Raw genomic sequence first — 13,619 nt, forward strand, 5'->3', positions numbered from 1 at the left:
TTCATAAATAACAATAGCAGAAATAAATCTGGAGACTTGTACCTGCAGGGCCAGGTGGTCCAGGGTTACCAGGCAGTCCAATTCCAGGCTCGCCTCTTTCCCCTTTCTGTCCTCTATAACCTACACAGAATAAAGATATGAAAATAAGAGCATCCTCTTATTTTAGGTAGTGATTTTCTGTATATCTTGTTGACACAAAATTACCAAGACAAATATAATTGGGAAAGCACATGCTCGGTTCTCTTTTTCAAAATGTTTGGTTTTTTTTTCCTGAGACAGCTCTTAAGTTTATAAATTCCTTCTGGAAAATATGAACATTTCTAGTAGTGACTGTTACATCATCTGTCAAAGGGCTCTTGCTTTCTTCACTAGATGGACATTTCCCCAAGATTTTAAGTTGTCTGAAATTCCTCTAATAAAGAGCCAGATGAGGACTTTACCCTCCCTGTTCTGCATAAATCCTCACACTTGCACTTTTTAGACTGGAAACTGGTAGTTTTGTGATTAGACATTCCCCTGTATGTGAGAGAAGACCCACTCCCTGCCAGTGTTGCCATGCTGCCCTAACATGGAATGAGTCATCTTTGAAACTTCTGCAGATTTTGGGTTTGAAACTTACTTTGACCCAAGTAGCTGCATATCATTAAGATGTGATTACCAATTATATTTTGAATACTTGAGTCTTTTTTCTTCACAGGCTGTAGTTACGTATTTATCTAAATGGCTTCTACCTTCTCAGGTACTGCAACCCATTCCCAACCCGTTTCTTTTTCTTCAAGCTGTTTTAAAAAAAGTTTAATTAGTTGGAAACACTCTGGCTGCTTGAGAGCAGAGAATTTGTTGCTATCGGTAAAAATATTTTCCTTATTATTTCAAATTAAGAATGTACCTTTATTAGGCAGGAGAAAGGAGGAAGGCATTTTTAAAGGAGACACCTACCACAAACTCTTACTTCAAAAGGGCTTACAAGGAAACCCCTTTCTGTACCCAGCACTTCCGATGCTGGCATGTAAGGTGACAAAAGCTTAAGATTAATTTGTTGATTTCTGGTCACATTTGGAATGAAAATCTTCCTGCTTCAGGGACCAGTATATTTTTAGCATCAACTATTCCATACAATAAAATATTGAGTTCTTCCTCTTGTGAAGAACTGCAACTTAATTTGAATTAAAAGAGAAGAGCACAGCTGTGTCAATCCACCTGATGTGTCATGAAGATTAACTGGCACTGACAGGTGGATGGCAAAGGCTGTCTTGTCAGTGTGCTGTGGTCTACACAACACTGCTACCTTACAGGATATTCCAGAAGGAAATTACTTTGAGGGCTGTGGGTACCAATTCAGGGCTGTTACAGCAGGCAGAATGCAGTAGGAATGGTGCACAGAACATTCAAGCTTTCTGTTACACACAAGCTCATTATACACTTTGGTAGAAAGTCTGTTATCTGTTGCAATCATTCCAGCTATCAAAACAGAACATCAATCATCTTACTCATCTCAGCACCACAACAAGGAAATTACAGTGAGGCAAAAATGTAACAAAATGCATGCAGAATGCCATACATAACATAACTAAAATAAATCAACAGTTTTAATCCTCACAGAAACCCAAATTAAAATAAACCATGCATTCTGGTCACTGAGTTATGTTAAGCAAAATTGTACAAGGCATATACACACACAAGCTATAAAGACTAAGGAAAAGGAATATGCAGATATTTGCATTGGATTTTGAATCTTGGGTTTACTCTCCAATGACCACAGTAGTATTTACAACTACCAAGTTGGTTTGCTCTGAAAAATCTTTTGCAACTAGTAGTATTGCTGCTTTTTGAAAAGCTCAATCATACAACCACAGGATCCATTACATGTCCTATTTATTTTATATTTCTCAATTTTTTTAATTTACAGTCAACAGTTACAACGCATTTCCTACTATAAACCCAGTTAACTCTAATTTTACAATGGAGTGCTGCCACTAATCATTTGTTTTGCATTTCTTTAGTTATGGAGAAGAGAGACAAATCAAAGTTACCATATATCACATTTAAAATCCCCATGATAAGCATTACTGCAGGTCTCTGGCACACCATAATTGAGAACGACTGAGATAGACTGAATGATTCTGTAAACATCACTGGAATACAAGAAAATAAGGAAAAAAAAAACCCCACAACTGGACAAAGAGAAGTCTGCCAATGCAGATACATGGTCCAGGGTAGTGGTAAACCATTACTGGCTGTATCCAAATACACATGCAAGGGTGTAGTTTTTACATGGTGGCAGGTAAATTATGCTCGCACTGAAGTTTAATACAAAAATTCCCAAAGACCTTGTCTAACAATAAGGCTTTATTTGATAGAATGCAAGAATATTAAAAAACAGACCTATATGTAAACAATGTGAACAATGTAATGTGTAATTTTGGCAGAAAAATATTTGATTTTTAATGAGGTATATTTTGCTCAGAAGCAGGGCCATGATTACAACTCTAGAGATAATATCACCTTCTTTCTGAGCTTAGACTGATAAACTCATACACGGTCAAAGGAAAATATTACCATACACATAAAACAGAGTTTGATTTATTGTTTTTAATGTAAAGGCACATATAAGATGCTATCTACTTTTCCTAGTAGAATTACAATTCCAGTAAGAGGCACCTGCTTAGTTCAAAAGGTAATTGTTTTAGCAGAGCCCTTCACTCAGGTTCCAGAAGTTTTGTTGTGATTTCTGCAACCCCAAAGTTATGTTATTACAATAAATACATGTACCCAACGTGGGCAGTATGGTAAACACTTGTAGCAGTATGCAGCAAGTTTGTGATCATACAGATAAGCTTCTGTTCACAGATGAGTAGTTACAGCTGGAATTCAGCTCTCAGTTTGATGCTCCCCACAAACATCACGGTCAAAAGTTTCGTTACTGCTACACCCTTGGCTCTACATGGAAATTACACAAGTTCATGTCCACGAACTCAGAAATAAAAGGCATTTAAACTGCACTAGAAGCTATTGCACCTATGTCATGGAGACCCTCTTCCATCATCATGGACAGTGCAGCACCTGAAACTAACACGTCAAGTATCTAGAGAAATCTGAGGTTCTTTAATACAAATACAAGGCAAAGAGATTACCAAAACAGGGAACAACGAGACCAAAGTATACACTGTGTTTTACTGTGCAAATACTCTGTGTTCTTAAAAAGACTGCAAAGCAACAGAGAAGGTGCTAAAATAAAGCCCTCTCCTACAGCCACCCATACATGTTCTGAATTCCTTTTGTGTGTTACAATTCTCTCAGCTGCGAGGAAGCAGCTGGGTTTCAAATCAAAATAAAACAGGTTAATTTTAACCTCCAGAGCAGAAAACATTTTGCAGGAGGTATCTCTTGAAACCAGTGCAGCTACTTCAGAAGATTGACTGTATCTAGACAACATCCACTACAATGGGTTCCTGATTCAGCCAAAGTTTCTACATGCTTTCAACCATGCAAATTAATAATTATAATAAGAGACAAACTTTACAACAGACATTACCAGTAAAGATAAGGAGTTTGCACTATTCATTGCGTGGTATTTTTATTTTCTGAGCTGAGCTATTTTTTACTAAGTTATGAGGACCTATAAAAAACGACTTTCCTTAATTGGACAGAAAGAGTGAATTTTAACTAGGATGGAATCTTTTCTCAATTGAGAAAAAAATCAAGTCATATTAACATAAAGAATCTCTGGACTGCAAAATTATCACAATGTGCATTTCCTCTAATGGACCAAAATTCACTTACTATTACAAAATTAAAAATCCAATTAACTTAGTGGAGTTAATTGAGTTAGATCCTTAACACATGACAAGCTGACTGTTTGCAGATGGATGACACTGATATATCTTGTTTGTAAAGTCTTGAAATAAACTTTCTTATTCTCTAGGAGATATTAACATACCTTAAAACTCATACAGAGTAAAGTCCCTCTGTTCTCCCTTAAGGAGATGCTGTACATTTTACCATTAGTCCTGCCTCAGAGCATCAGCTTGGATGCATATACCATAGTTAATTTTTGAAATGAATATGTATATGTCTATAAAAATCTTCCATTTGCTATTTGAATACCAATTATATGTTTCATAATTTAAGTTGCAATTCTTCATTATATTTTGCTTGCATGCTATATTTCTAATGAGACCATCCCATAAATGATATCTATCTAAACCACTGGGAAGAGTCTGAGGAGCACTATGAACAACCTTGCTGAAGGCCAGCAGGTAAAAATTTTGGACTTTCTTAGAAGGGAATGGCTCTGTGCACGAGAGTCTAGCAATTCTTTAAATACAATTTTACCTACACTTCCAAAAGTTAGTATCTCTCTTTCTTGCTTCTGGGACTAACCCTATACCTATTAGTTTGTTGTGCAGAAGGAGATTCTGTTGGGATCCCACTAAATGATTCCTGACCAGTTTCTAGGGGAACAGCACCACACTCCATGTGTATGGAGGGACCCCTGTGAATCCACAAATGAAGTTAAACACCTCTCCAGACACCCAGTAGCAGCTGCCTTTCCATCTGGCTGGCTCTAGCAGGTTCTGCATGCAGCATCACAAACAGGACATATTCACAGAGGTCCTGTTAATTGTTTGCCAAAAGCATCTACTCCTTCTCACTGCCTGTGTGGGGCACTCTGCCAGCCCAGACACATATTACTGCACACAGCAAATCCCTGGAGCTGGCAATCTGAGCTACATCCAAGTGAGAAATATAATAAGTGTCTATCAATCAATACCAAGTCTGTATTAGGACTTGTGCACACAGCATGCTACCTTAAAGGGCTCAGCCACACATGCACGTAATGTGCTTCACCAAGAAGTCTTGTTTGCTATGTATTTTATGGCTGAAGACAAGCTGGAATATAAAAGGATACTTTTCAATCTGCTCAGAAATTTGAATTTCTTTTTACTCTTGGCACAAAGCAGTAACATGCACAGGCACAACTGAGGAAGGCGTGAAAGGTATGTGCAAGTGTGCTTCTCTTACAGGATGGTCTCCTACTTGCAGTATAAAAAAGAGACAAGGTAAACTTTTGGTTTTCTTTCCTTGGAAGTGTAATTTTGTATATCTTTTGATGTATGAGAGAATTAAAGGCTTCTCAGCTTACCTTGTACTAATCAAAAACAAGTATTGAGCATATTGGTAAAACAAATGGAAATCCTGTGTACCTAGGGCACTAATTTACTTAAGTATAAGGTATGGAAAAGCAGCTTTTTTTTTTTTTTTTCCCAAGCATAGCTATCATCTTTTAGTCTAGCTGGAAATGAAACCTAGTGCAACGTTTCATTTCCCAGAAGCATTTGGGACTATCCAGCACATACATCATCATTGAACAATCTGGCACTGACATTGAAGGTGACTATATTTGCAGTGATCTGAATATTTAGGTAACGATGAAGTCAGTGTTGTAAGATTCTAAGCCTTTTATTGTTTTCCTTGATCCTTTATTCTTGTTCTTCTCATTCTGAGCTCATCACATTTTTCAAGCTTCTGTCATGGGTTTGCGCTTATCAGTGTTAGTAAGTCCTTATTCTTCTGATAGCTTTAGGATCCACACATCTTCAGCTTTGCTGGCATGTTCTTCATTCCAGTCTGACTTGCTCTGACTCCAGAGCAGACCAAACTAACAAAAGATAATAAAGAACTACCTACAGATAAACTGCAAATCACATGTTACCCACCCACAGAATATAATTCATCTATAAATGCTTTTTTCCTTCTAGTCTGCTCTCCTCTTCCTTTTAATTTCAGAAAGGCTGACTCTACAGTAGAGCACAACTACAATGAACCTATATCCCTCAAAACTAATTTTGCAATAAAAGACAGTTCACAGAAACAAAAGTCCTATATTGTCCAAGTGCATTGCAAAGCAGAAATTACTGTTTGGGGTATAGTGAAAAACTGATTACTCTGATTTTTTTTTTTAAATGACAGTAGATTCCTTCACTGGAAGAAGAATTCATTTAGTAATACTTCAGTTTTCACTTCTACTTAAAGAAGAATATTTTTCTTCAGTTTTTCCTGCCCTTTATTTTCTCAGGATCAAAGCTGAGAGCAGTCAGACTAGGAGATCAAATTTTCTTTCTTAAATAAGATGGTCTCTCAATATGAAGCTGAATCTAAATAGCAAGAGTGTTGGCATTGTTTTCCTTTCTTATTCAAGTATTTTGTAGGAAAAAAATAGCTGCTACAGTAGTTCTGCCAGATTTATATATCCATCAATAATTAACTTTATAACTGATTAGAATAAAATGCACTGATTAGGAGTTTTTAATCAGTAAAATCCACACATTTACTATGGGTTAATATTTAGATGTGGTCTGGAAAAACATAAGTTTAAAAGTTAATAATTAGAAAGCTAGATAGGTAATCCTGGCTTATTTAATAAACATTAGCAAGTGTATAAGGATTTCAAGGTACAACTAAAAGGAAAATTTTTTGTAATTCCTACCTTGAATTCCACGTTCTCCTGGTGGCCCTGGCAAACCATCCTTTCCTGGGGGCCCTGGTGACCCATCTTTTCCTGGGGGCCCTGGTTTCCCATGAGCTTGGGAGGCAAGCATTGCAGCAGGCAGCTTCAGCTGGGATACAAATTGAGCCATCCTTTCTTCATTAATCAAAGACACAAGAAAAAGTCAGTAAGAAATCTGCTAGCAAAAAAGGAGGAAAAAAATTCCAAAGCCCCAGGCAGAGTTTCTGTAAGTAGGGTGTTTAACTCTTCTTAATGTCAAAGTATTAAATGCTCCAATAAGCACTGACACCTTCAGTTCCAATTTAGATTCCTGTCTGAGTCTTTACCCTTTGAAATAACCAGAATGAATTTGCTTTTAAGTTTCTATTACTACTCTCTATTACTATTGTATTCCAATAGAGAAAACTCCTTTATTCCCTGTAGGCAGGGAACATTTTAGTGTTTTCTTTTTGTGAATGGACTAAGTACTTGTTACCATTCTATCTGAATGGGAAAAGAGGACGACTTTACTCAGCAAACTGCTCTTGAAATACCTAGTAGGTCAAACTCTGAGGGATAGCACCCTGGGGAAAGGTGATAATACACAAAATGATAGATAGCCTTGTTGTAAAGTGAAAAACTGCCTGAACAGGTTAAGAAGTCTCAAGCTTTATATAATTTCTTTTATCCCTAAAATACAGTTTTTCTTCACAAATATTAATGATAGAATAACAAAGCATATTGAAGACATAAGAAATGCGTTTTGCAATGGAAGAGAAGCTACTGTTAAGGGGTGTTCAAGAAGAATCTTGTTTCAGAAACGTCTGAGTCACAGCTTTTCTACCATCACTAAATGAATGCTGGGGAAGAAAAATATTTCCTTTTCAGCATAAGGACTCATCTAAGAAATTTTACATAATACAAAGGCCTTGGCTGAATCTGTTACTTGCCTGTAACTGTGCCAGAAGATGGTGGTCTGACAGGGAGCTCTGGAACTCAGCAAGGATATTTGCTGAGAAAACTGCACAGCAATTTAGACTTACGTGACTGAAAGCTGTCGAGCCTTTCTCTAATTTAGACAGTCAGTCACGAAGTGGGCAAAATAATTGGGTATATTTATGGTCTCTGCTTTAGTATCATTTCAATATCTTAATAATATGTTGTAGATAAACAGTATCTGCAGTAACATATGATACATATATGTATCTACAATGACACGTTTACTATTATGATTTGATGCAGATTACCCTTCAGTGCTAATCTTTTACATAAGGAAATACTCTGTTTAAGATACTCTAAATTCTTATTGTTTGAACAGAATCACATAAAGTAGACTTGTTAAATGTAGCTACAGCAACAAGGTAGCTGCTAAGTCCAATGTAAGTTAGATGACATGTAAAGAAATTTAGAGCAGAATTTCAGACTTAGTTACATAATACTTCCTTTTCTTACCTTCAAACACCTTAAGAACCTCTTGTTTGATGTATTTTTTTATTTCTTCAAGTGAAATTGCATCAGCCTGATGAGGGAAAGAAAGGTGGTATGTATCAGAAGGAATATACAGAGGACACATTATGATGCTACAAAAATAAGAAATGCTCAAGTTGGCATTACAAACATAAACCTTTCACCAGCAGATAATAACTTTAATTTGTGTTACTTATTTTACTGCAAAGGCCACTTTACTGCAAACACATTATGATATTGTAAAGACAGTAATGGCATGAAGTGGGAGAAGCACTACCAGCTGCCAAGATGACCACGATGTGATGAGTATGGAAGTTAACTTGCACAAGACATTAAGGATGTCCAGTGACAACACTCTGCTGTACTATTGCATAGCATCTGCTAATTTCTCACCTGCACTGGCAACTACTTGCTTTGATGCACTGCTGACCAGAACAGAACCACAGCAGCAGCAACTTCACTGGAAAAGTGTTTTAGAGCTTTACCTTATCTGATTCAGGTTAAAAAGAACCCATAACATTGATGTGGGCCTACGTGCTCATGCAGGCAAATCAAGATATCTACAACTGACAAGCACCATTTCATTGTCTTTTAAAATGCTGATTTCTCTTCTATTGAGAATAAATTTTGGCTGCCTCCTTTTCTTTCCCAGTTGCAGAGGCTCAGACTTTAGCTCTTAATCTTATGGAAAATATGAAAGTTAACGGTACTGAGTACCCATATTGATGTGCAGGAACTAAAGAAATAATTAAAGTTTATCCATACCAGATTTTAAAAAAATAATTGAAAATAACTGCCTGATCATATGGGAATATTTTTTTCCACCTTAACTGAACACTGAAATTATCTGAGAGAAATTCTTAGTATTTCTAATACTGTGTTATTCCTCAGTTCCGCTGCTCAGACCATGCTACCTTCATAACTGTCTAAATTCACAAGCAGCCAAGACAAACTTATATTTACTTACTGGGAACCCTGGAGGTCCTGGTGAACCTGGAGGACCTTGATGACCTGGTGATCCCGGATAACCTCTGTCTCCTGGAGGGCCAACAGGACCCACATCCCCCTTTTGTCCTGATGGGCCAGGTTTCCCTCGTTCACCCTGTGGACCTCTGTCCCCTGGAATACCCTGATCTCCCTGTGTAAAATAAAAGCAGAAAGAAAATCATTGCACATAGTGGAACAAACTTGAAAAGTCATTTGAGAATGTTAAAGAGAAAGTTCTTGCCTTGTGTCATGAGTCATGCATGGAAGATGATTTTACAGGCTGAACCTTGTTTCTGAAAATTCATTTTGTTTTCTTGCACTTTTGATGTTGAAGTCAATTACAAAAAAAATAGCTTGACTCTGCAGCCCACTTTTCAAGGACAGAACTTGAATATAGAAAGTTTTTAGCCCTTATACATAGGACCTACCTATGTCAATTATGACATTGGTATAATTTAGGTGCTCAAATTCACACAGGCAAAAGACACCAGGATGTTTCCTGTAACTTTCCTTAGAAGGCTAGTATTTTGTCTTAATTTACACAAAATTATAGTTAATCTAAGTTTTTTCCAGTACCCAAAAGAAGCCTAGGAGGAAGCTGGAGAGGAATTTTTAACAAGGACATGTAGTGACAGGACAACGGGGTAATGGTTTCAGACTGAAAGAGAGTAGGTTTAGATGAGATATTAGGAAGAAATTTTTTACTGTGAGGATGGTGAGGCACTGAAACAACTGGCCAGAGAAGCTTTGGATGCACCAGCTCTGGAAACATATTAAGGCTAGGCTGGATGGAGCTTAGAGCACCCTGGTCTGATGAAAGGCTCATAGCAGGGTGCTTGGAACTTGATGATTTTTAAAGTTACCTTCCAGCCTAGGCCTTTCTACCATTCTATGATTTATAAGTTCTCAGGTTTATAACCCTGCAGAGTAGGTATGGATAGCTCTTCTACCAGAGATAAAGAAAAAGGCAGGTTTCTCTAGAATCATGGTGCTATGGCAGAGTGAATCTGATCCTTTTCTTCTAAACAATCCATGTTTTACAGGCTGCCAGTGTGTAGGAGACAAATCAGACACTACAGCAACTTTTCAAACAAGCATTTTAAACTGCCTTCAGTGTTTTCTTTGTGTTTTGAAAAAGGTCCTTGTAAAAATTCATAAACTAGGTCATATACTCCTCCAGATTCCTCTTAAAACTCTCCACTATGAACTGTACAAAATTCAGGACATTTGTGTTTTGTGATCTCTGCCTAAGGTGCTGCTTTATTCAGGCTTTTTCCTTTCTCGCGTTCTCCTATCTCTTGTATTTTATCTTGTACCAAATTCTCTGCAGAAGGAACTGCTGTTACTCCTGTGTTTCTACCTACTCTACTCCAGCAGGTTCAAAATCTGTGATCAAGGTAAGCAGAGAACAGCAAAAAATGAGCAAGCCACTAGCACTTGTATCTATTGAAATCACTAGAAAACTGGTTGTTATAAAACATGTTTTCAACTAGTTTTTCACTCAGTTTATAAAGTAGTAATAACAGCAGTGTTTAGTCACTCAAACGACATGTAAAATCATTTCAGCCCGGGTGGTTTATTCCTTCTTAAAATGGATTCTTATGAGGACATTCTTATATTAGACAAGAAAACCTCAAGAGTTTTATTCTGTCCTTCCAATTTTGATGCTTCTCTTTTCTGTAACTACAACAGATGGTCTCAAACTGAAGAAGCATGCTGTGCAGCAGTGATAATAATGGCTGCAAGAAAACCTTGACTTTATTTTCCGTAATCATTGCAATCTCTCTCACAGATGCAGGCCTGTGTCCTTAAAGGCAAAGCCAGAACATTGCAAACCGTTAATTTTTTAAGGGATAATTGTAATAACTGTTAAACCCTTATGTCTCTTCAGTGTCATAAAGCAGCATTTCCTTTTCCAGATTAAACAGGGAGATTCTTCTCTGAGTCATCAAATAAATGTGGTAGCCATTTGATTAGGACATAAGGACTTTAGCAACGTTATAAGAAGACTATCTTTCTTATATATATGTATGTATATAAATAACCTCACCTCTCACCTTCCACAATCATTCCTGCCCCCCATGGCCTTGTTACCATGAACAGGTCTGAAGAGTACGGGAAGCCGTCAGGTATTGCACTGGCATTCCTGCTGCCTCAGTGTGACAAGCTTGTTTTGTATAAAACATGATTTGTGTTTGTGACATAGAAAGGAAGACAACAGGGCAAGTTCAGAGCTTTTGCAAAGTCTGACAAGAGCACAACTGGATTATCTGCTTTCCAATTCTCAGCCTATTGATCAATTTACACTGTCCAGACCAACTGTGTTAGAAGGTCTATAAAATGTGTTTTTCCTCTAAATGCAGAAGCCAAATCAACTCTAATTCCTTGAAGTGGTGTCTAGGACTAAACCTCTTAGATGTCTAGGTGCCTGCTTGACGTTCACAGAGAATTAATTTCTTGATTTTTCCTATAAGATAGCTGCTGATGAGGTGTTTATATACTCAGTAAAAAGAGGAAATGTTATCATAATAGGGACTTACACGCTCTCCTTTGGGTCCTCTGTCTCCTGGTCTCCCCACAGCACCCTGAAAAATGGTTTTTGAAAAAAGATAAACTTATCAATTAAAGGCTTTGTTGTGTTTCATGTGTTAGCAGAACAGAATGCAACTGCCTAGGATTAACAGTGGTGGTTTGTGTGAGGAATAAAATACATAAAAGCATGTTTCCTTACCGGAGGACCTGGCAATCCATCTTTTCCATTGATCCCCTAAGAAAATAAATTAATATGTTTATTTGTTTTAAAAATATAAAGGGCAAAGGTCAGTGTTTAGTGCCATATCAATAAATGTTCTGAAGCTGCAGAAGCAGCAGTTTGTGTGGCTACAATACAGAAATACAAAGAGCATCAAGATGTGCACCAAATCTAATGATCGTCCAACTTTAAATGACAAATTATAGGAAAAGTTTGCAAATGTGGAATATTTGTGGACATATCCATGCAATTTTCAGTGCCAGCTAGTCATAATAGAACCATGGGAGAGATTTCTTTCATTCTAGATATTAGCCTTTGTGCTGAATTACCCTTCTGCTGTTATAGAGGTTATGCCTTACTATTACATATCCAGACCCATTTTTTGGTCCTTAGGACTTGTAGCATGGCACAGTTTTGGTCGCCTGGGTTAAAGGTATTTCTTTTCTTAAAGAAGGTGGTTGCTGGAAACTGTTCCAGGCAGCCATGTTATCCTTCAGACTGGAATGTGGCATGAACTGAGAGTCCTAGCTGGTATGGGCCAAAATAATGTCAGAGAGTATATTAACAATTAAACAATGCCAGATAATTGCAGGATAAATGCTCTGGCAGTGTTTAATTTAGTAAGATATTTATGGATCTGCACATGTAGCAAAGTCACAGCTGTTTCATTGAGTGAGAAAGGACAGCTTGTATGAGCAGAGACATCAGGAATATTTCCTTCTCCTCATACACCACAAAGTGGAGTTTTGCACAGATTAGGCACCTTGGGCTAATTTGCTGCTGTAGCTACAGAAATTGCCTCTTTCAAGGCAGAAGTGTAAGGTGGAAATGTGCTGACAAGCTGCAAAGGTCTGCTGCTCATGCTCATCCCCAGAACACTAAGGTTCAGGGGAGATAATGAGTCCTGCACTACCCTTGCTGAACCCCTTCTAGAATATAAACTAAGTTTTTAAACCAGCTCAGACAGTGCTGACTACATTGCTGTCACACTTCTATTACATAAAGGGGGCAGATTAGACATCTAAGTGAACACTAAATGCCTCAGCTGCAGTGTTGCATCACCTGTATACAGAAGGGTCTCAAAGTTTATTCAGTCATGAAGCACATGCTTCTCTATCTAAACTGAAACTGAGAACCTCCTCTGTCACCCCATTCTTTACTGACTGTGTTGAGTGTCTGGGTTCATATTCCCCCCTGGAAAAAGTACAAGAGGAAACCTTGTGTTAACAAGATCCAAATGACCTTCATAAGACCTTTAAAGGCAACATCTCAGTAACATTAACTATTTAAACACCACAATACCAGGAATTCTTTTTTGGATGGTTAATACTGAGCAGTGCAGCTCTGTGTGTTCTTCACGTTACCTACTCTAACACAATGCAAGATGTAATGTCCTTTCTTTTGTAACTTCTGATAAATTAAAACACATCTTTTTGAAACAAAATATATACTCAGTAGAAAATTACTTACAGGTTTTCCTTGTGGCCCTTCTGGACCAGGGAAGCCTATATCTCCTATAGGTCCTCTTTCACCCTAAGAAAGAAGAAAATATACATATAAATCTGCATGAAAAATCTTGCATTAGGTGTCTGAAATATTTGTTTGCTATTGTAAGAACCCAGAAGTCAAATCTATACTTACAGGTTCTCCTGGCAACCCTGGGGACCCAGGGGATCCCGGCTTTCCCTGCAAAAAGAGGATATTACAGATTCAAATTATTAGGAAGCCAAATAAATTTTTTCTCCATATCAAAAATAAGAGAGTATATATAAGAGAAATATTAATGTTATTGTTCATTAATACTTTAAGAAAGGAAAAATAATTATTTTACCAGATTTTTGTCATATTTAATGAACAGGCTCTTGCATTAAATATTACTCACTCGCTTGGTTTTGTTTACCCTTCCTGAATACTGAGATGCTT

At 37.3% G+C, this 13,619-nt stretch overlaps 1 protein-coding gene across 1 annotated transcript in view; it reads right to left on the reverse strand.

Moving 5' to 3' along the window:
- COL19A1 (collagen type XIX alpha 1 chain) overlaps nt 1–13,619 on the reverse strand; it is a 181,731-nt gene that overhangs the window by 7,960 nt on the left and 160,152 nt on the right. The window contains exons 42-49 of the mRNA XM_014870248.2: nt 13,338–13,382; nt 13,167–13,229; nt 11,676–11,711; nt 11,485–11,529; nt 8,925–9,095; nt 7,943–8,009; nt 6,491–6,646; nt 43–120 (exon numbers count right to left, since the gene is read on the reverse strand). Of these exons, the coding sequence (XP_014725734.2) occupies nt 43–120; nt 6,491–6,646; nt 7,943–8,009; nt 8,925–9,095; nt 11,485–11,529; nt 11,676–11,711; nt 13,167–13,229; nt 13,338–13,382 (661 nt within the window). The remainder of the gene's footprint in view (nt 1–42; nt 121–6,490; nt 6,647–7,942; nt 8,010–8,924; nt 9,096–11,484; nt 11,530–11,675; nt 11,712–13,166; nt 13,230–13,337; nt 13,383–13,619) is intronic.

Source organism: Sturnus vulgaris, chromosome 3 (assembly GCF_052056855.1).
Source record: "Sturnus vulgaris isolate bStuVul1 chromosome 3, bStuVul1.hap1, whole genome shotgun sequence".
Lineage (NCBI taxonomy): Eukaryota > Metazoa > Chordata > Aves > Passeriformes > Sturnidae > Sturnus > Sturnus vulgaris.